At 39.3% G+C, this 27,481-nt stretch overlaps 1 protein-coding gene across 1 annotated transcript in view; it reads right to left on the bottom strand.

Annotated features, from left to right (window-relative positions):
* Positions 1-27,481, bottom strand: part of cacna1c (calcium channel, voltage-dependent, L type, alpha 1C subunit) — a 183,143-nt gene that overhangs the window by 6,962 nt on the left and 148,700 nt on the right. The window contains exons 19-44 of the mRNA XM_073480377.1: positions 27,109-27,226; positions 26,918-26,987; positions 26,433-26,565; positions 26,127-26,256; positions 24,764-24,823; positions 24,054-24,160; positions 23,536-23,550; positions 20,869-20,956; positions 20,646-20,753; positions 20,483-20,535; positions 20,234-20,380; positions 19,885-20,086; positions 19,239-19,397; positions 18,999-19,109; positions 16,216-16,299; positions 15,289-15,372; positions 8,957-9,046; positions 5,980-6,117; positions 3,915-3,980; positions 3,435-3,526; positions 1,970-2,132; positions 1,682-1,809; positions 1,479-1,575; positions 973-1,075; positions 566-667; positions 237-364 (exon numbers count right to left, since the gene is read on the bottom strand). Of these exons, the coding sequence (XP_073336478.1) occupies positions 237-364; positions 566-667; positions 973-1,075; positions 1,479-1,575; positions 1,682-1,809; positions 1,970-2,132; positions 3,435-3,526; positions 3,915-3,980; positions 5,980-6,117; positions 8,957-9,046; positions 15,289-15,372; positions 16,216-16,299; positions 18,999-19,109; positions 19,239-19,397; positions 19,885-20,086; positions 20,234-20,380; positions 20,483-20,535; positions 20,646-20,753; positions 20,869-20,956; positions 23,536-23,550; positions 24,054-24,160; positions 24,764-24,823; positions 26,127-26,256; positions 26,433-26,565; positions 26,918-26,987; positions 27,109-27,226 (2,776 nt within the window). The remainder of the gene's footprint in view (positions 1-236; positions 365-565; positions 668-972; positions 1,076-1,478; positions 1,576-1,681; positions 1,810-1,969; positions 2,133-3,434; positions 3,527-3,914; positions 3,981-5,979; positions 6,118-8,956; positions 9,047-15,288; positions 15,373-16,215; positions 16,300-18,998; positions 19,110-19,238; positions 19,398-19,884; positions 20,087-20,233; positions 20,381-20,482; positions 20,536-20,645; positions 20,754-20,868; positions 20,957-23,535; positions 23,551-24,053; positions 24,161-24,763; positions 24,824-26,126; positions 26,257-26,432; positions 26,566-26,917; positions 26,988-27,108; positions 27,227-27,481) is intronic.

Raw genomic sequence — 27,481 nt, 5'->3', positions numbered from 1 at the left:
ACACTGATGTGTTGCTCTTATAGACTAACAGAGCGACCAACATGTTTATGTTGCTGTCAAAACTCTGAAACAAGGCAGTTGTTCTCACACACTTCATACACCATATTCTCTCTCACATTTCTTTAATCATTTTGTCACATTTTGAAAAATCTAACGCTGTTCTCTGAATGTCCCAGGTAGCCAATATGTACAGATTTATGACCGAGCGTAAACAAAACTTATGTGTATTTGTGTACCTGCAGAGAGAGGGCAGTTTTGGGGGGCACCTTGGCCACCAGCCCTTGTTCTTTCCTCTTCTTAAACTTGCGGAAATATTCCTGGATGAGGAAGGTAGCATAGAACTTCCCGACTGTCACCTCATCATCTGCAAGAAATACAAATATTAGAATTATCATGCTTGAAATAATGCCTCATGTTTTTTATCCAGAAAAGAAGTGGTGCTGCCAAAGTAGCCAAAGTAATAGGAGAAATTTAAATCACAGCGTGTAATGTGGTGACTTCTGAATGAGTTCACCTTTTAAATTTTACTGTTTATTGTTAGAACTGTGTCGCAGAGTGTACATACCACCAGCAGGGGGCACTACTTGATCCAACAGCTTCATGCTAGTTCTCTTCCAGATCTTCTTCACTATTGCCCTCAGTTCCTCGTTGGCCTGCTCCAGGTTACCTGGACGCACACGAACAGCACATTTATGTAGTATTTTCACAGCCTGTCCAGTGTGAAAACCTCAGCACATGTGTCTGTATTTGTGTTTATGAGACAGTATATTGTTGGTGCATTTAACACTCGAGTCAGGAGTGCCAGAAGTGTTGCTACAATGAGCTGTTCTGGGCACAATGGTAATAAATTTAATCCCCACCTTATGCATATATGCCACTGAGTGTATACCTTGCCATATTTCACAGTATCGTCTCGTGTGTCTTAACAGCACCTGTATAATACTGTGTGAGAGTGTGTCATATGTGTGTTACCTTCTGTCTTGATCCTGAGTGCAGTCCTGACCAGGGCGAACAGCGTGGCGTTGAACATCACTGTTCCATCACTGTTCAGAGGCATGTTCATCGACACCAGACGCTGCAGGAAATGGAGTATTTTGTTTAATTTTAAAAGAAAATGATGCACAGGTAAATTTCCTCGTCAGCTGCCAATTGATGCTGGCAGCTGACAGTAGTTTGACACTACGGTCACGGCTAATTTTCCTCTAGAGAGACATTGATGTCTCAATAACTAAAATATTTTCTCTACATGTACGATCTGTTGTCAGTGTGCCATTTGAGTCATTGTGGAAGGTGTTGTGAGCTGTCGATATGTCATCACATCAATATCACAAAGACAAATGTCTGTATATTTATCACACCTAGCAAATAGAGTGATTTTAATTCCAAAGCCTGATCAAATATTTTGTATATTTTCTCCAGCTCTGCAGCCTTCACACCATAATTGGGAATTTGCAGGCCGTGTGTGCGTGTGTGTTTACCTTGCAGGCGACCCTGTGTGGACAGAGCTTTCCAAAGCCGAGGGGAGGCTGGATTCTCCGCAGCAGAGTCACCACATCCAGGTGCTTTATCCTCCCCCTGGAAACAACACAGGTGTCACATGGTAGTGAATGTCTATACAACCTCTGCAGGTATAAGATGAACCATTTGGATGACGTGTATGTTGTATTCTCTGTAAACGTACTTAGCTTCTGGGTCATATTCAGCCCAGATCCTCTTGAATTCATCAAGATGATGCGGCCCCAGGATCGACCAGTCACGCGTCAGGTAGTCAAAGTTGTCCATGATGACGGCCACAAACAGGTTGATGATCTGGGGAGAATCAGGAATCAGTCAGAAACTACACGAACAAAATATAGTCGTCTATAGATTACGTGTTTCAAATCATTACCTGTATCATTATGTAGTGAATTATATTAAAAATCATAAAAAAAAAATAAAATGAAAGGTTTTTTCTTGTCACTGTACTCACCAGAAAGGCACAGAGCATGTAGAAGCTGACAAAGTAAATGATGGCAAACTGGCTGCCACATTCCTCGGTGGCCGAGCTGTTCTCATTGGTCGATCCTTTCTCACATGGCCGACTGAGCGTGCATGCCAGCATGATCTCCTGCCACGCCTCACCTGTTGCACATCTGATACATACACATGCATGCACACGCACAAACAGATATGCACACGTTGACGCACATAAGCATGCAAAGGTACGCGGATATACAGGGACGTAAAATAAATGTATGTGTGCATCCATGCATTAACACACACATACAGGCACATGGACAAACAGTAATACACATTCACACGCACATAGATACAACCACGGAGGGAGGCAGATACACACATAAACACAAACACACATATGCACAAGTGTTAGAGTGTGAACAACATGAGAGCAAAAAAACAGTCATTACATTAAAATTACATCCTGATACAGAAGATTTACAGAGCAACAACAAAAGAAAGAAAGAAATGTCCAGTCTTATTTGTTTTAGTTGAATAGATCAAGACCTGTACCAAACTACAAATGTCTTCCATTCTGAATACTTCAGTATTAATAAACGCTCTCTGAAGCTGGTGTTTTGCCAGGTGATCATTTTTGGTGGTATTATTTATCAAGTATTGATTGTTTACACAGAAGTAAGAAGTATCCGAGTCTCTCTGAATGGAAGCCCATTGTTATGATATATTCCATGAAGGGGTCAGTACATAGAATATGAATGAATAGAAAAGATTCCATATATTATTCTGGCTGATATATGCTTTCAGCTTCTATGCTTTTTGTCCCCTGCATGGAATCTTACCATCATCCAACCACAGGGTTCATGTATTATCAGTGCAGCCCTCTGACAACTGAAGAAGGTGTCCTCCTCAGTGGACCAGAGTATTTTAATATTAATTCATAGTCACGTTTCAGGAATCATTGTCAACAATTATCAGCTAACTTCTGAGCCTACAAGTGTATAGATCGGAGAGTTTGGATGCTGTTGAAGCTGTTAAGTAAGAGGTGATTCTATGTCAGATCTTTGGTGATTTTATCGGGATCACTGCTACATATTTTCAACTACAACTTTTAACTCTTGGCACAGTGGAAATAAAATGGTCTCATAGAAACTGACAAAACATTTTCCTACATCGGCTCTTGGCAGAGTTACAGAATCGACAAAATGTACTGTTTGACATTTGGAGATATTCGTGCATTTAAATAATCCAATGTCAGAGGTAACCTCTAATGTAAAACAGTAAATGGAAGAGAGAAAATACTGGAGATCAAAAAAGGAAGAAAGAACTTATTATCATTCATGTGATGTTGCAGAAATTAATAATGCAGGAGGGAGAAGAGGAGCACAATGATAATGTAGAAAGAGTAGAAGAAGCTGTGAAGAGACATGTGAAGGAGACTGAAGACTTAAGATAAGGAGTGTGGTCATCTTCCTCACCTGAAGAGCAGCAGCACTGCCTGAGGGAACGTCTGGAAATTGTTGTTCCTGTTGATCTGCGTGTGGTCCCGCAGCGCTATCTTACCAAACATCTGCACGGAGGGAAGGAAGTAGTCACAGCACACAGGATATGACGTCAGCATTGACAGGAGGAAGGGACTGCTCACTGGGACAATCAAATTAGAGGCCGGCTGTCCCCCAGAAAATCTAATCAAAGTGTCTCCCTCTCATCATCACTGATAAACAAACAAACAACTTATAGGTGAGACAAAAGGACACACGGAGAGAGGAGGAGAGGAGACACAGACTGGCAACAGTTACAGGAGGAAGAAAAGTGGAGAAGAGGACGACGACGTGACCGGATGGGAACTCTGGATGACAAGACTCCAGGAGGACAGACACAGGACGGAGGCCAGCTAGAGGAGAGGGTGAGAGAGAAGAAAACACAACAGAGGGAGGAGAAACAGGGCAACAGCTTACCTGCATGCCGATGACAGCGTATATGAAGAATAGCATCACTATAAGCAGAGCTACGTAGGGCAGTGCCTAAAGAGGAGAGACACACATTAGTAACAAGTTGTGGACAGTAGTATCCTGCACCGAGGCTGGAGTCCTTTCACTTTCATTCAAACCTTAAATATCCAATAAACTACAACTGATTTTGGAAAAAAGGTTGATAAACATCACGCATTTGTTTTATAAATCAACAGATGCAATTTAAAAAATGTACTGGTCCTTCATGAAGTGAAAGTGAACTGATCTGCAGCGTCGTGCGGCACAACACCAAAAACAAACCAGGACAAATCATCTGACTTAGGAGTGAAAAACCTCAGTAAATTCATAAACTGCTCTCTGAGTTTAGCCAGGAGACCAACATGGCCACAACAGGTATATCTTTGATATTTACATGCCTGGAAAACTGAGCTCCTGGCTAACATTACCCCTGTGACTGGGCGAGAAGGGCCAAACCATGATGAATAAAATAAAAAGTTTAATCACGTGTCAATATTTAAGCTGTTGACTAATGAAATAAGGATAAAAGGTACAGCCAGCTTTAAAAAGCAGATTTGTTTTAAGTATAGTAATATATTCACAACCACTGCTGTTTTAAATGTAACACAATGACTGGGTTGCATCAACAAAGATTAAGTGAACGTAAATATCTGTGTAATTACATAAAAAAAAATCTGTTTCTGCCCATCCAGATGTAAACACTGAAGAGATACTGAACATCTTCACCCTGGAAGGGTTTCCAAAAAGATCCATTTACAGAAACCTAAAATGCCGTTTACATGTGCAGGAAAGGTCTAAATGTTTTTAAAAAATATCCTAATCAGTTCTAATCAGAGTTTAGCAAAACTAGGTTTAAAATGTCTAAATCCAGATTATAAATTAAATGTTGCATACATAAAAACTAATCTCCATTTAGTAAATCCAAGTTTATTGAAGTAAACCGAAACTAAAGAGTTAAATCAACATGGAGATGCTTGCTTATCCAAACTGAAACAAACAAATAAATAAGCCTGCTGTCCTTAAACCTCCTCAAGTGTAAGGTTAAGGTGGATCACATTATAAATTGGAGTTGAAAGTTTTGGTGCAACAGAATTTAAAGTGAAACCATTATTTAATTTGGCTTAAAAATGAATCCTTGTTCGTGCGACAAAGCCAGAGAGCGTGGTTTTTGCTGCATCACCAATATTTCAAATTTCCGTGACTGTACTAGAACATGGCGTGGCCCATCTCACATAACACAAGACAGAGAACAGATTATTTTCATTTCCCTATAACTCTCTATCAAATGATTTCATTTTTTGGTGGAGTGCTTCGTTAAACTTGTCTATTGCTTAACCCGCCTACAGGGGATGGTAAGCTTTCAGAGGTTAGTAGTAGGGTGTTGGAGGGAAAAGGGAGTAGAAGAGGAAGAAGTGGAGGAAGAAGAGGAGAGATGAGTAAGAAAGAGGAGAAAAGAGACTGCTGGTTAGGGTCTGGAGTTCCTGCCTGTTTCGTAGCTTTTTGTCCCTACATCCCTCCCTGCTTCTGCACCAAGACTCCTAAACCTCCTCTCCGTTACCTCACGCCATCCCTCTTTCTTTTCCTCCTTCCCCATCTAGACTGAACTGTTCCCACTTGTCTGACTTCTTATGAAAGTAGGAGGTGGAGACGAGGAGGGAGGAGGCGAGGAAAGGAAAGGGGGCTTGTGAGACTCCACCAAGCTGGATTTACACAAGAACGAGGATATTTTTAGCCCCATGTGACTCAGATCTGAAATTACAAGATAAATTGTACAATAAAAACAACATTAAATGAATATATTGTGCCTTAATTTAGCAGATAGGATTAAAGTATGCCATTCTTACGTCTACATATAGAGAATAAACTTGAGAATAACTAAGTTTTGACTACAAAATCTGCGGTGAAAAATGAAATCGAGTTAAAATAGTACTATGGCCTCCAATCTGCATCGCATTAGGGTTAAAGCACCACTTTTCGTCTTGTATAAACCCAACCCCCTGTTCTAGCATGTTGTGTCCGGTTCTCCCCTCACTTGGAAGGATTTGATGAAGGTCCACAGCAGGGTCCGAATCCCTTCCCCGCGAGACAGCAGCTTCACCAGCCTCATCACGCGGAACAGCCGGAAGAAGGTGATGGAGATCCTGGCGTTCTCTTCAGAGTTCTGCAGTCCCTTTTGGTGGGGTTTGGTGTTTTTTTTTAGAAAAAACACAGGACGCATGGAGGACACATGCAGATATGTAGGGGAGGGAAGCACACACACACACACACACACACAAAGGTAAAGATGATCATACAAACATCCAAACATACACACGCAGACATACATATGCAGAAATGCAGACGTACAAGTACCATTCGTTTGCATATTCCCACCCACACATATATGTGGATGTAAATATGTATAACATGCACACACACACAAACACAAACGCACACACACATACACACTGAATTAATAAATGGAAATCTGCGTCCTACAAAATCCCATCAAAATCAACTGACAAAAGAGATCTGGGAGAGAATCGGGCAATCATGCTTATTTTTCTGGCTTCATGGAAAAATCACTTGGCAACAAAGAGATTCACAAACCAGACATCAGCTTCCTAAATGCACCTATTTCAAGCTTTCGTCCTGTAATATATATGGCCAACTGTGCAAATAGACAAATCAAAATTACTTTGCAGTCTTTAAAGGAACCTTACCACACCATCAAAACTAAACTAAAAATGGGTCCAATAGTCTTTAGTCACTCTGCTGTTACTTCTTACTCACTACGGTGCTGTCATAATCAAGCTAAAGAACACACTCTTGGTTGTTTCTATATCCAATTACAGGTAAATCCAGCCTTGCAATGACATTTGACAAACAAGCACTGAAATACTTTAGGAGCTCCTGAAGTAAATCATCTCACTAAGCTGAACGATTTGGATATCCTGCACCGGTGTGGACTAAAATTCTAATAGCTGAGACCAGGCCGGAGAGATTTCTATCGATGGAGCTAAGCTCTTTCATAAATCACTGATAACAACTCACAACGGATACAGTACAAAAATCCTCGCCTGCAGGCAGATTCCTGTTTCAATAAATCATGCAGGCAGGCTAATTGTTTGTCTGTCACGGAGCAACCGGCCACCGGGAAAAAAATCTAAAGATGACATTCAGGTGGATAAAAATATTACTGCCCAATACAGCCAGTGCCAGGTAGAAAGATAATATTTCCATGGGTGGCAAATCTCCTCATCTTTACTTTTTGTTTACTATGATCTTCCAGAAACTGTTCTCATCCCAGAAAGCATTCTATTTACAGAGCCTCTTGCAATGAACCTGCAATATTTTGCATCTCAATGCAAACAAGCAAAGCATTGTCTGATTAACTTTTATTCAAAATATACCCTAGTAAAGCTATGAAGTGTGAGCTTGAGAGGCACTGTAGCTTTCTGTCTATTGTCCCAGTACTCATCCACAGGAAATAACTCTGCGATGAAATATTCAGCCTTCTTGCTGAGTGCTATTCTAATACAGATTTACTTATTTATGCTGCTGCTGCTCGTTCTCTGGGACAAAAAGGCGGAAAAAAACAATGGCGACATCAGGATTTGTGTAAAGCACAGTGCAGCTAATATAGCAACTAAGGATTCAGTATATTATTCATAATAATACCACAAACAGCGGATGAACAAGCCAAAGTTACCAGATCATACAAATCATCGCAACCATAACAGCAGCAACGATCATGTAAAAATGACTAAAACTGTCATCTAACTACATTTTTCCACATAAGTGTGAAAACATAACAACCACAGCAGTGCAGCACCATGTCTGTCTTCACTGTAATAATAAAATACGACCCTCAAAACACCAGATCAACTTATCTGACCTCTAAATCTGTTCCGTGCCATTTGTGTTTTTCCAAGAGGCCATCAATTCTTTATGCTAATCCCACAGAGAAAACACAGTGTGCTCCTCAAAGGAATGTGCCATTCTCATCACATCTTACTGCAGTTTGGGATAACTGATGTCAAATTTTACTTTTCAACATAATACATGTTAGAGTCGTGTTCAGAGAGGAAAACTATTTCTATTATTCTATAACTCTGGGATAACTGTGAGCAGTTTGGTTACTTTCTAAGGGTAAATGTCACATTTTTCTAGTGTTGACAAGTAACCCGAGACATGAGTTGTCCCAAACTCCATTCACAGATATGCTGAAAATGACACATCCTTCCGAGGAGTGTATATTCTGTACTGCATGTAATACCACAACTGGACCACAGTGGGGACCATTGCACCATTGAGAGAGGGGGGCAGTGAGCGGGAAAGGTACAGTGACAGTAAGTGTAAAAGAGAGAGAGAGTCTGAATATGAAGAATAGTTTGAATTATTCAGAGACATCCAAACAAATAGACTGATACACAGATAGACAGATAGATAGATAGATAGATAGATAGATAGATAGATAGATAGATAGATAGATAGATAGATAGATAGATAGATAGATAGATAGATAGATAGATAGTTTGATAGTTTGATAAATAGATAGATGGCAGGCCAGTGGAGAAGAGTGAAAGAAAGGAAGACAGCGTGACAGCGTGACCATGATGGCTTGCACTGATGACGAAGCACTAAAAGATACCACACCCAAAAGGGAAAGGGGAGCTGGTTGCAAGCCATGGGGGAGGTGGGGGGCAGCGGGCGCAACAATTTGCCACACAAGGAAAGTCACAAGACTCCAGTTATACTTGGCCTTGACAATACAGTGTCCTTCACCATACACACATATATATATATAAACACTTAAAAGTACAAACAACAGCTATATAAACGCAACCCTGGACATGCTGCAGAAGATGACAGCAGGAGGGACAGAGGAGAGGTGACAGGACAGATGTAAAGCCAAAAGTTTTGGATCATACCATGGATGGCGTAGCAGAAGGAGGGATGGAAGTATGGGAGGATGGAGGAATGGCGGAGGAGGTGGGGAGGCGGGCGAGGTTACCGTCGGAGCGTACCATTGGCCTTACCGCAGGGGGGTGAGAGGAGGAAGAGGAGGAGGAGGAGGACGAAGAGGAGGAGGACGAGGACGAGGAGGAGTCAGCTGGCTTTAAGGAAAGGCAACAAAGATCAGCACCAGAGCAGCGCCTTGGTGTGTGTGTGTGTGTGTGTGAGAGTGTGTGTGTGTCACCGTGCACGTACAGTTATATTGTGAAGAGTGGGGAGAATTTTGCAGCAGCCCAGACAGAAAAATAACTCTCAAACCACCAGGCTAGTGAGGGTTCAGTCTCTGATCAACCCTCACATGATGGAAATAATTTCATCTAGGCCAGCAGGGAGAGTTCTGTACGATATTACTGCATATAGAGGCTGGCCACATCAGGATGAGTCACTTCTTATCACAGTACGAGAAGACTGAAACATGTAGGAAGTGTGAGATATTGGGAAATTGCTTGAGGACCAAAAAAAAATTAATGATGGTCTGATTTTGTATGTGTCTATGTGCAGCTACGCATGTGTCATGTGAGCCCATAGGTTTGTGTATATGATGGGGGATAGAGGGGCGCCTCTGTAGCTATCTGTTTTTCTTTCTGCCAGCTGAAACTAAAATAAGCTTTAGCTTAACCAAGGCTACGTTTACCAAAAGCATCTTGGCATTAAAGGACAATGCCTCCCTTGAATTTGTGTTATTCAAGCTGTTCCTCGACCTGAGAATAGTCAAGATTCAAGTTAAATTAGAAATGCTATGGACCTTCTGAAAGTTGAACGCACAGTATGTAATTTCTACAAAAGACGTAGCTTGATGACATTATGAAATACTGTGGGATCATGGCAGTCTTCATTGTTTAACAACCACCATTGCCGATGGAAATAATGTAATAATGTTTAATGTTTACTTTCATCTGATGTTTTCCTGGAAGTCAAAGTGACAGAATGAAACTCACTGTTATCTTGAGTAAAATTACAGATTTCTCTTACATGGAACATTGTTGGAAACATTTGGGTTAATATAAGTAACATAACTAAATAAAATATATCCTAAAGGTTGAGTTGTTTTGAGACATTTCCCTAAGCCCTTTTATTTATATATGTTGTCTGTGGCCCAATACTTGTCAGTTAACCAGACCACAACTTTCATCTACCTTCAGGTCAAACAGGCATCAGAATACCACAATATAAAAAAGACAGGAAGTTAAGATCATCTCAGTCAGTTCCATTGAAATGATTTTAGATGCTTTTGGAAATCGGAGCACACAAGTATTTACATAACACTGAGAGGCACAAAGATAAACATACTGTGGGGAGACACTAATTGGTCGTCCCTGGTACTGCAACATTTGACACTGCTGGGAGTGATAGATTAACTTGTAGTTCAATCTATGACTCAGGAGCTGTTCACTCTGCTTTGGTATGGGCTCTGTTAGAATATCTTGCCACCAAACATAATGCTTCATTATTCCCAATCTTTCCTGGAATAAAGAAGGGACTGAGCAGGTAAAATCTACTTTGAAGGAATGAATGGAGAGGGTAGAGAAGAAGGAAAGTTGGAAAGAAGCAACAAAAGATAGAGAAAGGAAAGGAATTGGAAGGAAATAAGGAAATGAAGGACAGAGGGTGAGAATACAGTGAGAAAAGGGGAAAGTAATAAAGCATTTAAAGGTATTCTAACAGAGCCATACACACAACTTTATGATCACACACAATAATGATGTACACAGAGTAATAGATTCCTATATTTTATTTAAGTATACTTATAAACTTAGTTTAATCAGCTAGCAACGAGGAAGCTAATAATTTAAAAAGAGGGTATTTGTATGTGCGTGTGTGTGTGTGTGTGTGTGTGTGTGTGGGTGTATCTGTGCAAAGCCTGAGGCATTATGTTGTGAAGTGAAGGAAGGACAACTGTAGGAAGGAAGGAAGTAAGGAAAGAAGGGAGGGAAGAGTGATGCATAAAGGGAAGACAAAGATGAGTTGGAAAGATGGGCAGGAGGGAAGTAAGGAAAGGAAGGAAGGACGCAGGGAAGGAAGATGGCACTAGTCTACACTAAGTGCAGTAGTTAAACTGATATATGGAAGAATCTGGATGTTTGTCTGTGTGTGTGTGAGTTACACAAAGGGCCAGCTGGTTCAATTTAAGCACGATTTAAATCTGAATTTGCTTCAATTTCTACATGAAATCAAAGCTGTGAACCAGTCTCAGATTAAACTCAATTAGAATATTTCTCATTATGAAGGGACACAAAACAAATTACAGAGACTACAGTGGAATTGTGGCCCTGGAGGATCCGTGCATGGTGGTGCAATTTTAACCAAACTAAAGCTCAGTAGAAAATCAGAACAGTGAATTTGTAAATAATATACAGTAGTCCTTTCAGGCTGAACTACAGTGCGGATGTGAGTTACTGCATTTTCAGCTCGTCGGATTTATGAACGTGAGCTGTTTTCTCACATTGCACTTCATATTTTCAAGCAAAAATTTCATCAGTTCAGTCAATTCAGTAGGTAACATGGGTTTCTAGAGAACATTCTTACCCTAGATTTGAGGTTTACTCACCTCTTTGCTTCTTATCCATTTATCGTTAAGTTGTAATACTGCAACATTATGTGCATTCTTATTAAATGTTTCATGTGTTTTGATGAAAACGTACAACGAACTGTTATCAGAATAATTTTTAAAGATATAGCAGATAACTGGCTGGCCTCTTAGGGTATATGAAAAGCATGAGACCCATGTCACCCAGCTTGCATCTCAGGTGAGCAAGCAGCACCGCAAACCAACGAGAAAGAAGACAGAGAAAGAGAGAGATAAACGTCCATAAAAGAAGAGATAAGTGAACCGAAAAAGCTCAGAAAGAGAAGGAGAGAGATGAAGAGGAGAGGAGGAGGCATTCCGGATAGAGAGAAAGAAAAAGAGAAATAGATGCAGTCCATACTGGCATCGTCTGCAAGACACCGCTCAGAGCAAACCACTACCAATCTGTTCACACTACTTCTACTCAAACCAAAACAAAAAAATGTAAAAGAAACCATGTAAGATTTAAGAAGCACCCGCAGGTTGCTGGGAAGTATTAGAGACCCAGGATTAAGGAAGGATTCTGATTCGAAGACCACAAAATGTGCATCTAATCTAAGTCAACAAGCACCCAACAGAGCAGCGAAGTGGGTGCACTCAAACAGGCTCTTTTGGCCATTTAATATTTACTAAAGGCAAAGTGGTAACATTTTAAAAGCTGGCCTGTTACTGCACTTCAATGTGTACTTAGGAATGCAATGACAGAGAGGTAGTTGTTGGCAAGCTGCCGCTATTAGTTTCTAATTGCATTGCTCAGTACGTTAAAAAGCATTCACTTGTGCTTCAGTGCCTGATGAAATGCAGTACCGGGCTAAAATCTAAAATGTCTAAGTGACCGGGTCCCAGTTCAAAAACAGTCAAAGAGTTCTCACAGGATTAAAGTGCGGAGGGTTTCTTAAAAAAGAAATACAGAAAAGGTAGCTTGGGCATCTCATCACCCAAATCATTAAAAAAAAAAAAACACCAGAGAAGAAGAAGAAAAATAAAAGACTTGGGGCATGCCTTTAGGTTAGAGGTGAGAGAGGAGGAAAATAATGAATCATTCAGAAAGAACTGCAAACCAAATCAAAGGCAGACTCCAAACCAAAGTGTTAAGTGCAACATCAGTGACTTGTATAGATGACAAAGATGTATATCTCTGGCCCAACGAACATCAGTATTAAGGCAGCTAATCAATCAGTGATTAAATAGTGTCAGTTCCTGACAGAAATGTCATATCAAATTGATTTTGTCTCTCTATGTAATTACGTAATTATAAGCTCTTCGTACGTGAGTATACTAAATTCAGTATCTGCAAGGCAACAAAAGGATATAAACATTTATGATGCTTTTATGATTCCCCCGACATCGAACAACTGAATAAAACATAAAATATCCAAGTACAGATTGGAAATTACCCTGTGTCGTTTATAAGCAGCTTTGTCAGCCTCTCATGGGGACAAATGGATTCCCTTTCTAAAGGCACGAAAACAACTGCCAAGCTCACACACCCCAGGGATACACTAACCTTATTTGTATGCCTGACCAGTGCTGTCTGAGGTGAAACACACTGCATTCCACTGAGGGGGAACATACCGGTGTACCCCTGTGCATATCTTTTCTTTGCTTCATGTCCTCAAACCAGCAGCAGGCTGAGGGTGTGACGGGATTTCATCCAACCGTACTTAATGTGCATCGACATGTGGTAAAAGTGTATCTACGGTCAATGTGACATAATCTAAAGCTGTTGAAGCTTAAACCCACTGTGATGTTGGGTTTTGGGGATTTTGGCATTATGGTGGCCATCTTGGTTTTTTGGAACAAGATGTGACCATTTGTGGATGAGAGGGTGGAGCTGGGGACTATATCTTGATCAGATCTGACCGAGAACTCGTGACACGCTGTGGTGGGAACTTGCCAATCACAAGTCAGCCCTGCCCTAAATCATATTCTGCTTTTTTTGTCCATTTTACTCTAAACAGGACCATAATTTACTAAATTAAAAGAAGAGAAGAAGAACCCAAAGAAGACCCAAAATGATTGAGACCATAAGGTTCAATGTTGTTGGGTTTATTTTGTGGTGATACACCAGAACAGCAATTAAATTAAGAAATAATTACCTACAATTAACCACAAATTACTGCATTTAGAAGATGATCCACGGAGAGATGAGATGCTGTATGTTATAATTGCTTAGTAGAAACCCAGCAAGGCTGGTACAGTATGTGTGCCTTTATAAGCTGGCGCACAGACAGTATATCAGAGTTAGACTCATATAGAGCTGCCTCCACCTACTGAGCTGCCACTTGAGCTACACTCAAGACCCCGGAGGCATTTTCACTGGATTTTTGCCACTAGTTCTGCAGACTGAAGCTGAGGCACCAAATGGAATTAAGTGATAGGCTCTCCTACAAGAAGCTCCTTCACAGTATAAAGATTTTTTAAAGTGACATTCAGCCTTTTGGTCAGTCTGATCATAGTAGAAAATTATTTCCCTCTCAGGCAAACCAGCACACACAGCGAAACTTATCCTCTTCCAAGGCTGAACGAAGCAGGGTTGTGTCCAGCCACACTCGGCAGTTTGCTTGGCTCTCAGACTATTCTGCTGCCAAAGAGCATTTTGAATATCACATGAATAAAACACCAATTATCCCTGAAGTGTAAATACGATAGACACTCAACATTTGACTTGTGTTTGGGATATTCATTCTTATTCAGCCCCACTGTTGACCATAGGGCCTCCACGTCGATAATAAATGAATTCATACATACATTTACATAAATTTCACAGGTCCTGAGTAAATCCATTTATGGATCAAATTGTTCCTCATGTCTGCGCATTGCTATTGTCGGACAAAAAAAAAAAATGCAACTGCAACTTGTATCTTTCTCATTTGAATTTAAAGTTTCCCTGGTGATTTATGAATTGAGAGAGTTTCATGACCCCTTGGGGTCAAACACTGTTGTTCGAAATTGAGAATCTATCTTCCTGTATTCCTTTCTCTTTCAGCAATGTGAATCTTTTCTGAAAATATTACATGCAGTACCAGGCCTTGATATGCCACCTTTACATCTGTCATGCTATACAGTGTCCATCATGCCAGGGGAATGGACACAATCCCCTGTGGCAATGACAAAAGATCAAATAAACCAAATGTGAAAACAAACCAAGTGCTGAGACAATGCAATAGGTTCTATTGGCAAATGCAATAGTTTTTGATGCTATTGATGTTCAGCAGACCGAGGCACGGATACCGACTTGAAGCAGTTTCAAACATTATAAAACCTATAGAAAATAAAACTGTAATGCTTTATTTGCAGCCTTATTACACTGCTGAAGATAAACGTGGAGGAATGCAAATGGGGAACATCAAGAACAGGTTTGCAGACTCCACTACTGTCAACATTACATTTTAAAAAATGCATATATGATGACGTAATGATAATATTAGCTTCCAAAAAGCCAATGTATTCATTATAAATCAAACTGACCATCTCTAAATTATTATTCAGATGTCTATGGTCAAAGCTGTCCAAGCACAAATGTAAAATGTATTGTTTCATATGTTTTAAATTACACAAACCCTTAAGAGGACTCTCTGCTCTGTTTTGATTGCACTACATCTGGCTGTTTTCACTGCCAGATTTCAGCCGCCTTTTAAGTTCAAATGTGGTGCAGCTGAAGTTTCCTAATCATTTGAAAGCATGCGAGATGGGTATCGGTGCTCGGTCTGTTTGTGTGTGTGGGAATGGCAGAGCAGGCAGGCAGGAAGGGAGGGAGGGAGTTGGACTACTTACGTTAACCTCAGTGATCGCTATGTCAACAATGCTACCCACAACTATCAAGGCATCAAATGTGTTCCATGCATCAACAAAATAATGCTGCGTAGGGGTGGAAAGAACAGAAAAAAAAAAACAACAGAAGAAAAGGACAGAACATAAGACATTTAAAAAGATGGAAAGAACGTAAATCAAAGGAGAGAGGAGAAAAATAAGATAAAAACATTATATACATGAGCACTGGAGTTTTTAGTAGGAGGAGAGAGGGAAAGAATCAACAAAAGTTTATAAATTAAAAAGAAAGCAAGGGGCAGTCTGAAAGAGATGGACAGCAGAGGAAGAGCAGCGGCGATCGGTCATGCTTGTCCATGAGAGGAAAATGTCAACAACAACAACAACAACAACAGTAAAGAACAAATTGCAACAAAATCACAACAAAAAAACACCCCTGTTGCTGCAGTTAAAAAAATGAAAAGGTGTGTAAGTCTGTTTGTGATTGGTCAGTGAGTTAGTTCAGTTAGTGAGGGAATCAAACCTGAGGACATGTCACAGTCGGACCAAAAAATGGAAGAAAAAAAAATCAAGAACCCGAGAACATACTGTTAGGAATAAGGAAGGAGGACGCAAGACAGAAATCAAAACTAAACCCTGCCTCTTTTCACGCGACTTTTAATGAAACCCAGGAAGAAGCTTGTTCTTGCTTGGGAACCCTTGCGCTTGGGGGTCCCCTGAGTAGCAGCGGCCATCTTGGAGTTACGGATGGAGAAGGGAGAGAGGAAGGAGGAGAAAGAAAGAAGAGAGATGAAGAGGAGAGACAGCACAACACAGAGTAGCCACAAAGGAGAGCAGAGTGGCAGGAAATGAAAGATTCAGAGGAGGCAAGAGGGCACAAGACAGAAAGAAAGAGGAAGTGACAAGGAGAGTGAGAGTGGGCATCGTACTTACGTTGATCTCACTGAGAATGACGTCTATTATGCTGCCAATTACGATGAGGAAATCAAACACATTCCAGGGATCACTAAAGTACCCCTACACAGGATGAGGTGAGCAAGAGGAGGAGGAGGAGGAGGAGGAGGAGGGTAAGAAAGGTAGGTTAGAAGGCAAACAACATCTGCTGCTACTTCGCAGCCCTATTATGGTGGTTATATGAGGAAACAGAAAAATCAGCTGATGACCCAACACAAGGAAGAATTTTAATTCTAGAGAAGAGAATTAACTCATTTCCGTTGCTGTATCTGATCATTAAGTGCAGCTGAATTTCCTGCTCTGTTAAGGATGGCGTGTTAGATAGCAGTTACAGTATCTTGGGGCGATTCAGTAATGCTGCAGCAGTGATTACACTGAAAGACCACTTTGTTTGCTTAACTTATTGTGGGCAATTCATCATCAGGAGTGGTGCAACGTGAGTATTTATGAAAAACATCCACATAGCTTCAAGCCAAATGATTGTGTTATGTTCTGGTGTAGAGACACAGCTTTAGTATACTCGTACTTGGAGAGACATCCAAGATGTGATGCCGCTTTTGAAAAACACACACAGCCTTTTCAGAAAAAAAAAAAAATTCCGTATATGCTGTAAAATAAATCTCATTCTGATTTTGGCCAACTGCTTTTTCCATCGCACACTAACATTTTGTATCAGTGTGGGCTTGGGGGGGGGGCTAATGATGTTACCATGTTTGCACCAGGCAACAACATTGGAGGAAATCTAAAGATGTTTGAAAGTAGGAGTAGGGAAATTGGGAGGATAACTGTCTGGATAGTGAGATGTGAGACCTCTGCCTTTAGTCTTTTTGGAAGTCACATTTTACACTGTAGTAAACCTTTAAAATAGCTGTGTAACTCATACAGTACATAACAAATCCCACTCAATTGTTTGCATCAAAGTGGCAGACAGAGGGACGCTGAGAGACGATCAGTCTTATAATCTATTTTAAGCTTCATCATCTGTCTTCAGCAGCTGAGGCATCATCATAAAATAGCAAAAACTCTGTTTGCCAAACTTCACCTGCACCCACTGGAATTATGCAGATACTATGAGGCATTTTTGGACTCTATAGTGGTTTTAATTAAGTTGTTGTCAGGTGTAAGAATATTAATGTAAAACAGGGGTAAACATTAGTAAAACAGAGCTCAGCATTAGTATCTAAATGCTGAGGTATAGTGGTTACATCTACTCTTATCAAACTAACATAGGCACACATCAGTTCAGAAACAGTTGTGTTCTGACATTCAGGACTACACAACACAGTAAAAAACAGACCAAAAAGAAAGTATAAACATTATCAAAAATTCATGAAGCTCCCCGATGAGTAAGGCTGAGACTGTGAAACCTGTTAAAAAGTCAATAGGCATTAAGGCATCATACTTGGCATCTTTCCCACACAGTAACTGTTTCTGGAGCTTCTTCCACATGTATGCTGACGACTGTAATACCTGAGAAGTAAAAGTGTTAGTGAGCTGGTCCTGCGTGTGTGTCCACTGTTTAAAGGAAGAGTTCAATGAAAACCAATGAAAATAAGGCACATCCTATAGGTGTAACTCATGCACAAATAAACTGGTTTATTTTCATTGGCATTGTTCAAAATGGTTTGGGAACTTGTCTTCATGCTGCACTTTATCTTATCACATGGACTAAATTCATGATAGAAGGAAAACAGGTATCAGATTGAATATGTTTTACAATTTGTAACGATGCAAAACTGCTTTTAGAAATCTGGCAATTTAAATGATCCTTACTTGAGGTTAACATTATATACAGACATACAGATCAGCATGAAGTAAATTCCCAAATCTTAAAGGTTTTCCTGCATGAATTCCAGCTTGGTCCGCCTGTGCAGGAAAACACTCCAAGGCTTGCATTATGTTACTCAGACTAAATAGCACAAATAGATAATTATTTTCAAAAGTTATTACAAGAAAATCATCTTTCATCCAAATTAATAAAAGGATGCATTTTGTAGAGCATGATTTGGATTTTGGAGCTAATTGGATAGAAACAATATAACAAAGTTTTAATTAGTAGTTAGAAAACCTCCCAAATAGTGACAATTTTGTGGATGACATTAATTAATTCCAACAAACAACTAACTTCCAACAATTAACTCCACCTTTAAATTAAAGAAAAAGTAAAACTAACCCAGTAACATGCTATGTATACTAGAGGGATAAAACACTTGTTTCTTGTACTCGTACTTGTAATCTTTTGATTTATAACCTATACTGTCCAAGAATAAAGATAAGAGTAAAGCTTTAATATTAAACTACATTTCCCCTATTGATTTCGTTGAAGGATTTTCCATTAACCCTGTTGTAATCGGGGGAAACATTCCCATCTGCTAATGTTTAAATAGCTGATGCACCAGGAAGTTCTGAGATTAGACCAATAAACCCACAAAGCAACAACAGCAGGGTAACGAGGGAGCAGTGAAATTAAAAACTGCATGATGCCGTCCACTAATCATGTTTTGAATCTATTATATCGTAATTATCATCTGGAGGAAATAAAATAGGGATTAGGAATATACAGTTCAACATCAGTAAGCAGTTATTTGCAATAAATGAGATTCAATGCCAAAAGTATATCTGACTATTCTGTCTGATTAATTGGTTAACGTACATTTATCTGATAAAATCTTATTCCATAAGATTTCTTTTTCTATGCTGCTCTTCCCTACTGAGCTGTACAAGAGTGTTATTCTATTCTGCAGCTAGAGGAGTGGACCTACCCTGGGTTTGAAGGCGATCAGTTTAAGGATCATCTCCACAGTGAAGAGTCCAGTGAAGAGCATGTTGAGGATGTTCATGGCATCGTTGAAATTCTTGGTCTGTCCATGATGCTGCAAAGACACATAAACAACTCATAATGTCCACAAATAAAGAGAGTTTCATGGGAGTTGACTAAAGACTGTATCATTTTGCCATTTTTGGAGTGTGTACTTCTGTGAGTGTACGTGTGTGAGACTCACCTGCATGGCCAGACAGATGGTGTTGAGAAGGATGAGTGTGAACATCAGGTACTCAAAGTAGGTGGAGTTGACCACATACCACACCTTGTACTGGTAAGGGTTCTTGGGGATGTAGCGACGCAACGGACGGGCCTTCAAAGCATACTCCACACACTGGCGCTGTGACACAAACACATACACAAACACACGTGAGCATGTACCAACTTTGCTTTGTCTCTGTCAGACCATCATGGAGGAAAAATTGTCCAATTGTTGTTTGGAAAGTCTAAAAAAGCCTTTTTCCACCCAAAACTATTCTTCCATGTTCTCTGTGCAGCTGCAGAGGTTTGGCCCAGCTACTTCTCTAAGCTTTCACCTCATCTTCTGTTTGAATTGCTGCAGCTCCCTCCTGGCTGGACTCCTGTATTTCAGCCCCTAAAATTCATGTTCAGCTTCTCCAGCTTCTCCTCATCTCACTGCCTGGCCTCCATTCCCTCTCCCTTGTGCCTCCTGAATGACAAAGTGACTTTCCCGCTTCAGTCAGAACAGCAGAAAAACTCTTCTACTGCAGCATGAAAACTCTATCATGCTGCCAAACAAAAGCTTAAAACTGCAGTTATACACACAAAAAAAGGATGTGAACAAATTCAATTATAGTTGACGCTACCTGGTTCTTGTCCAGCTCACAGTTCTTATATTCTTGCTCTCCTTGCTCTTGGAACGTGACAATGACGAAACCGACGAAGATGTTCATCATGAAGAAGGCAATGATGATAATATAGATGATGAAGAAGATGGAGATGACCACGCGGTAGTTGTAGATGGGGCCGACGTCCTCAGCGTGAGAGTCTATGGCCCGGTACAGTAACCTGAGGAAAGGGGGGGAAGATTCATTGAAGGACAGGAGGAAAGTGGAGATTTTTCAGATTGTTACCTTTTTGAAAAAGTAAAAAACACAGCACAAACAATATGCAGATCCAAATACACATGTATTGTGTTTGTATGTAGACACACACCCTGGCCAGCCCTCAAAGGTAGACACAGCGAATAGGGCCATCATGCCTTGCAGGACATCGTCAAAATTAAAGTCACTGTTCTCCCACATTCTCTGGGCTCTTTCAGGCTTCCCCACATCTCCGTCCTTATACATAATGTAGGAACCCCTGTAAAACAGGTGAACACAAACACACACATATTCACATGTTTTATCCAGTGATTAAGATATAAGAGAGTTAACAAGCTTGTTTGCAGGAGGGATCTCTTACTTGCATTCTGCCTCAGTTTGTTTAGAGCTGTCGGTACAGAAGAAGAACTTGCCCTGATGGAAAAACATAGACATTTATTAAATAAAGAAAAAATAACATGATTAAATGTTTTTTTTAGACAAAGCAACGAGTTTCCTTCTTATATCCATCCTGTCTTCTTTACCTTAAAGAGTTGTACTCCAATACAGGCGAACATGAACTGGAGCAACGTGGTGACAATGACAATGTTGCCGATGGTCCTGATGGCTACAAACACGCACTGCACGACATGCTGGAAACACACAAAAAATTATAGTTAATGTGTGCCTTATTTGTTAAGAAGTGGGTATGTTTATCATAATATACATAATATGCATTTTACATTTTAAATGTGTGAGTGTGCTAACCTTTAGTCCTTTGGCTCTGTTGATAGCCCTCAGCGGTCTGAGCACTCGCAGAACTCTTAGGATCTTCACCACATTAATTGCACTGGACCTGAAACACACCTGGTGTTAAACTGCTGACCAGTCAATCTGATTAAACACACATTTTACAATTAAGACATATTAGCAGGGTTGGAATAACACACATCCAAGGGTGCTTTTAATAGCATCCGTGTTAAAGATTGTTATATCAAACCGGAGCATGGTTCAAAGAAACAAGACGATACAACACACAAGGTAAGGAAATTAAAATGATCAAGATCCATGTAAACTGGACAACTGAAAATTAATGAGAAGAATGATACTAAATAATCCTAAAAACACTTATGCAAATAATAAATGAAAATAGCCATGATTCTCTTTAGAGATACAGTAAGTAAAGTTGGGCTTAAATTGAGCAAAGTCAAGAATATATATATATAATTTTAATAACATATTTCCTTTACAGAATGTACAGTACGCTGAAAAGCAGTCAAACATATTTCAAACTGCTCTTACCACTGAGTCAAATAAAAATTCAGATTTTTAAAAGGGAGGTGCACATTATTCTCAGCAAGCCACAACATGTTTATTTAGCTAAAATCAGGTGGCAAAATAAAAAAAAAGGATTATATTCTGATTTAGTTAATTTTTTACTTCTAAAATAATTATCATGTACTATCCTTGCTTAGAAAATAGTGTTTTGTTTTTTTTTTTTTACTGATAACACCTGATCTGATAAGTTAGAAGTTGCGATTATCTGTAAATATCAGGTTTTGGCACAAAGGATAATAAATTCTTTCATTATTGGTCACTTTTTATAAATGGGCAGCAGACAGCATGATTTTAACATAAATATTACATGACAGTTAACGCAATACATTATAATAAAAATGCATATGTTATACAGTACAACACACACAACACTCACACATACCTACATATGATTCATGGACATACACACACAAGTACTACACAGACAGACAGACCAACACAAAGACCCAAACATACATTTACAGGCAAACAGAGAGTTATTGTGCTGTAAGAGAGTGTCAGTACAGGCCAAAGGTCAAACAGTGTGACCTTTCAAAGGAAAGTTTTCACATACTAACCAAAAGAATCAAATGAATACCTTGACATTTTGAATTGTACAGCTAATGTTTGGAAAAGGCTTGAACATTGGTCCTTCGGTAATCTGAACTGTCTGACACTTAAGTGTAATTATTACGACTTGACGTCAACAGGTGTAAATCATGTTAAAAATATAGATTGCCAGTATATTTTACCTTTGAATTCAGTTTTAATTAATAAGCCAGTCATTCAGTTCACTGAAGAACAAATACAAAAACTTTTTGCCAAAGTGTGACAAAGGTAGAAAGAAAGAAGTGTATTCAAAATGTCAATGTATCCTTTCAAGGGAGTGACTTTTTAGAGGGTTAAAAGAGTGATTTAAGGGGAGTGACATTACTCTTTGTCGACTTTTAAACAGAAAGTAAGGAAAAGACCAGTTTTTTACACAGGAAGGTAAAGTTTAAAGGTAGTTAAAGGTAGTTCACGTAGGGTAGGATGTTATCTGTAACGCATCACAGTCAAACCAGCTGTGAAGATATATTCTAGTGATAGTACAATCCACATAAATGTCAATTGTATTTCAAACATAACTTTTAAATGTTGCATAAAAGTAACTTAGTTTTGCTTTAGTTGACTGGGTTAAGGCGAATGATGAACCTCCTACCTCTGGACCAGATTTTGTCCAGAGGTAGGAGGTTCATCATAAATTACTAGTATCATCTCTAACCCTATCCATGCTTCATGCTGTCCACATACAATATTATGAAACTACACAGAATGAGAGCTGAATATAAGCTGATTTTATATATGTTGTAATTTGTTTAAGGACTGTTTTATAAACATGCTTATTACCTCCTTATATAAAAAAAATCCATATTTTACATGTTTACTTCAATGTGCACAGATACTTAAATGGAACAGAGAGATATATAGATATACAATATATCCCCAAAAAGATGCTTCATTATTGGGTAGTAATAGCAGCAAAACAGTACCAAAGGAAAGGTAAAGTAAATACTGAAACTGCATTAAAAACTTGTTCACATACACTAAATGCAGCATAATCACAATTAATTTGACTGTGATGCGTTCAAGAAAAATCCCACATAAAAACTACTTTTAACAGGCAAAAACCACTGAGTTTTAGCATTCAGGTGTCATTTCTATAACCTGGGAGAGTTCAGATTATCCAGAAATATGAGTTTCACCTGCCCCCGAAACTCTGACAAAGAATAGATGAACAAATGTATTAACATAACAGTGACGGACTACAGTATTAACCCAGGACAGTTTAACCCTGTTGTTAAATACCAAATAATGCTGGTGCCTTTAAAGAGGCCTTTTGGTATGCATCACATGCAAAAGCATACCATGTGTCCATAATAACAATAAACCCATTTATTATCAATACAATGTAATCCCATGAAACTAATCCTGTTGAAAAGATCAAAGATTATATTCTTGATTTTCGACTAAACTCTCCAAGACTATAGAAATACCAAATCAAAAGAGTGACAGTTTTACACAGTTAAGGTGAAGGTCTGTTAAGGGGGTTATTAATACGGGCTAATGTGGACTTACGTCGAGAAGTCTAGTCTATTAAGCATTTGAGACAGAGAGTGTAGCATAGCATATTAAACATCAGAAAATATCACAGCATTTCAAGGAGTTATTTGCTACGAGAAGCAGAGAACATTTTTAATAAACATCACAAAGAGAGAAGGGGATTGGGAGTAATGAAGTGTAAAGTTGTTAGAGAATAGAGAGAAGTGTGAAGCATGAGGTAATTTACAAATGAAAACGTTTCCCCATTTAGCCGCTTTCCAACTTAATTTGTGTGTTCTTGGACTGGACTAGTGTCTCATGCACTCGTCATTATCTGGCTGACTAGCCCCCTTTTTTATTTAGTAATAACACGAGTGTATATTTGATATCGTAGGCTTCATTGGTGATGTCGCTTAGACTTGTTGCCAAATAACGTTGCAATTATCAGTGCACAAAAGTTTGATTAAAATGCTAAAGCGGCGTATGATCCAAGTCTCAACTGAAGTGGGACAACACCATAAAACATGCATCAGAAAACATTATATTGCACTCACTGTATTCCAGAAGAGATGAGGGACACACTGACCACCACCAAGTCCAGAATATTGAAATAGTTCCTGCAGAATGAACCTTTATGGAGGAAGGCTCCATAGGCTGTCATCTGTAGGGGTCAAAGTTCACAGCTTAGTACGATCAACCATGCAGTGCTACTGACTGCTTGACCTTCAACACTGGATTAAATACTATCTGAAAGTAGTTGGTGTTTGCTTGCACACTCATCACTACTTGAAAAAGTCGATTCTCTACACTTTTGTTGCCCTGATGCAACAATGCCTTCTCACCAGGCAAATCAGGGTTGTTACAAACATCAACTACAGCAAAATATTAGTCTCTCTAAATATCCTACATGTAAAAAACATTTTACAAGATTGGGATCACATTAAAGTAAGCAAGTAAAACAAATTCCATACACCTAAAACATTGACTCTATATACTTTAATCACACATAAAATGTCCATCTTTTTTATTTTTAAATATTATACATAAAAGTAACACAAATGAGAAGTAATCCATTGAAAAACTGATTGTATTAACTTAATTTAAAAAGACTAAGTTATCTAATTTATTTACATCGGCTCAACATGATAGAAATACATTGCATTAGATGATATACTTTGCTTACACCTTATGTAATATAATTAGATGGAAATATGATGTGTGATTGAAATACATAAAGCAAATGCTTTAGGGAAATTAACACTACCTTCAGAATGATCTCTATGGTGAAGAGTCCAGTAAATACATGGTCTGCATAGCCAAGGATCTGAAAGCAACACAAGAGCGTTATTGTTTTCAATTTAGAGAAACCATTTCCATAATACTGCTGGACTAATGTACATTACACAGTAGCACTCCTGGGATGGAACAACAACACTGCTTTTGCCCTGCCCAGTATGCAATGGCTTTCTGATTGAGTGGGAAACAGAAACATTATGTCATCAGCTGTGTTTGCCAAAGTGTGACTGAACCGAGTCTGGATGAATTAAAACCACCTTAGCATTCTTGTCACTTTTTCGGGTCCCCCAGTAAGAGCTAAAGTACCCATTCTAGGTGTTGTTTATACAGTTGAAATGAAAAGAGCAAACAGGAGGGGGTCGAAGCTGAACTTGCGCTCAACTGTAGCACACTCCTGGAAGACTCTACAACATACCGAAATAATAATGCCGAGGTTCAGGTCCAAGGATAATGAATTCCGATTTGACTTAAATAGACTTTGAAAACAGAGCAGGATCTGAGAAACAGGATGTATTATTGCATTAAAGTTTCAGAATGAGGTTAATTGAGGTAGACTAATATACAGCTGCCTATACCATAGCCAAGGAAAATATAATAAAACTGATCTTTATCAGCCCTCAGGGGGTTTGTCTTGCTTGTTGAGGGAAGAAACAATAAAGAAAAACAGATACAGCATGCACGGAGCTCAGTCTTTTACATTAGAATACTGCTCACAAATTACACCCATTAACTCTAAACAACATTAATATATAAACCATATGGTGTTCTATTAGTGTATACAGCTGCAGTGCAGTTATATCCTTTGTAAATACAAATAGTACATCTGTTGTGGTTTAAGAGTTTGGCTGTACATACAGTCTTTGCTGTTATATTTTGACCTTGGAACTCAGAGACACATGTGAGCAACTAAAAATAAATATAATAATGAACTAAAAATGGCCTAATTATTTTCCATATATGTACATATCGAATACCATAATGTTAAGTTGCCAGTCTGGCTAAAAAACCACAAAGAGTTAAATTGACCAAACAAAGCTTAACAGGCGTTTCACATCTTCTTAACGTGAAGTTAATCACGGCTGCATTACTCTGGAAGAAATCTCATTAAGTGTAACCGGCCAGTCACAATAAGCTTTGGTTCCTCTATATGTTGCTGTCAGCTATAATCCATTTAGCACAGAATGAATGCGTGTGGGCAACTAATGATGGCTACAATGTTTGCCTGTCTGCGCCTTAATGTACAGTATATCCGGCCATGAAAGTGTATATCCTGTATTTACACTTTAACACTTGATTTAAAAAAAAAAAAAAAAATGTATTGTGTGTGTTACCTGGTTTCTGAAAGAGTCATTCTTGACCGGGTCCTCTGCTGCCAGACTGATGCTACTGAGCAGGATGAAGAAGAGGATGAGGTTGGTGAAGATGTTGTGGTTGACGATCTTATGGCACAGAACCCTGAATCTAAAAGAGAGAGTGAGAGAAACATATTTTAGTCTCTTGTTACACAAAGACAGGAATAATCATCTGAACATGCAGAGATGGGAGTAAAGAGGATAGAAAATACAGGGGGAAACAGCCCAAAATGAGAAAAAATAGAAGAGAGGCAGGTATAGTGCAGAACTACAGTGTCCTCTTACTTGTTGGTGTGGCTGAAGATGAAGAAAGCGCGGGCCTCAGGCATGGGAATGGCCTTCTCCTTCAGCTGAATGTCGGAAAGTGGCCGTGGCCTCGGGCCCACAGGCATCTCTGGCTCGTCGTCGTCATCGTCTCCTGATGACAGGGAGGAAAAGGATTACGATGAGAGAAAAAGTCAGAGGAGAAAAGCAGACAGTAAACTACAGGAAATAAAGCGATGAAAAAAGTACAAAGGTGTAACAATTGGAACTTGTTGAAACTGAAATTTAGACACAGTTACTGAGCAACTATGGGTATTCACATGTTGGTTTTTGAAGTTTTTTAACAGATTATGTATATATAATGATAACTTCTTGATCACATTTCCGTTTTTTTGAGAGAAAAGTCTTTCAGTCGGGATCTCATATAGACCTTGATGGTTGTTGGCAGGGTACAATCTCTCCGTTTCAACCACACACACAGTACATGCATCTGATTTGTGTTTTACCTATATAATCATTGGCAGGATATGGGTTCTTCTCTTCACTTTCATCTCCACAGTACTCATCCATGTTAATCTGCAGAGGGAGAGCATTACATTCATTTAACTCATTAATTTCTCTGATTACATGTGCACTTACTTGCTCACTTGTGCGTTTTTTGAAGGATATTTCTTGATATGTGTGTGTCTATGTGTACCTTAATAGCAGTGTTGGTCTCTCCATCAGATGTGATGGACTTAAGCTCTATCTTCTCCTTCTTCTCCTCCTCCAGAGGCGGTTTCTCGCTGTTATGGCGCTTCTCTGGACTGGCCAACCTGGATAAAGAGGGAGAGGATCCTCACATTTAGCATCTTTCCCCCTCTCCTTACCCTCAAAGTATTGGCACCATGTTAATCCACTGACTTGTATTATCACCAGAAGGACAAAATAAACACTCAGATTTTCAATAATGGGGTGTATTTCAATCACAGAGGGCGGCTGTTCTCAAATGAAGAGGATAGTGTGTTAGGTAAATGGTTGTTTTCCATCACACTTTTTCCTCAGATCAATATGTGTTGCACCCAAGAAGG

Source organism: Pagrus major, chromosome 14 (genome assembly GCF_040436345.1).
Source record: "Pagrus major chromosome 14, Pma_NU_1.0".
NCBI lineage: Eukaryota > Metazoa > Chordata > Actinopteri > Spariformes > Sparidae > Pagrus > Pagrus major.
The sequence above is the reverse complement of the archived record's forward strand: the minus strand, read 5'-3'. Positions and strand labels throughout refer to the sequence as shown.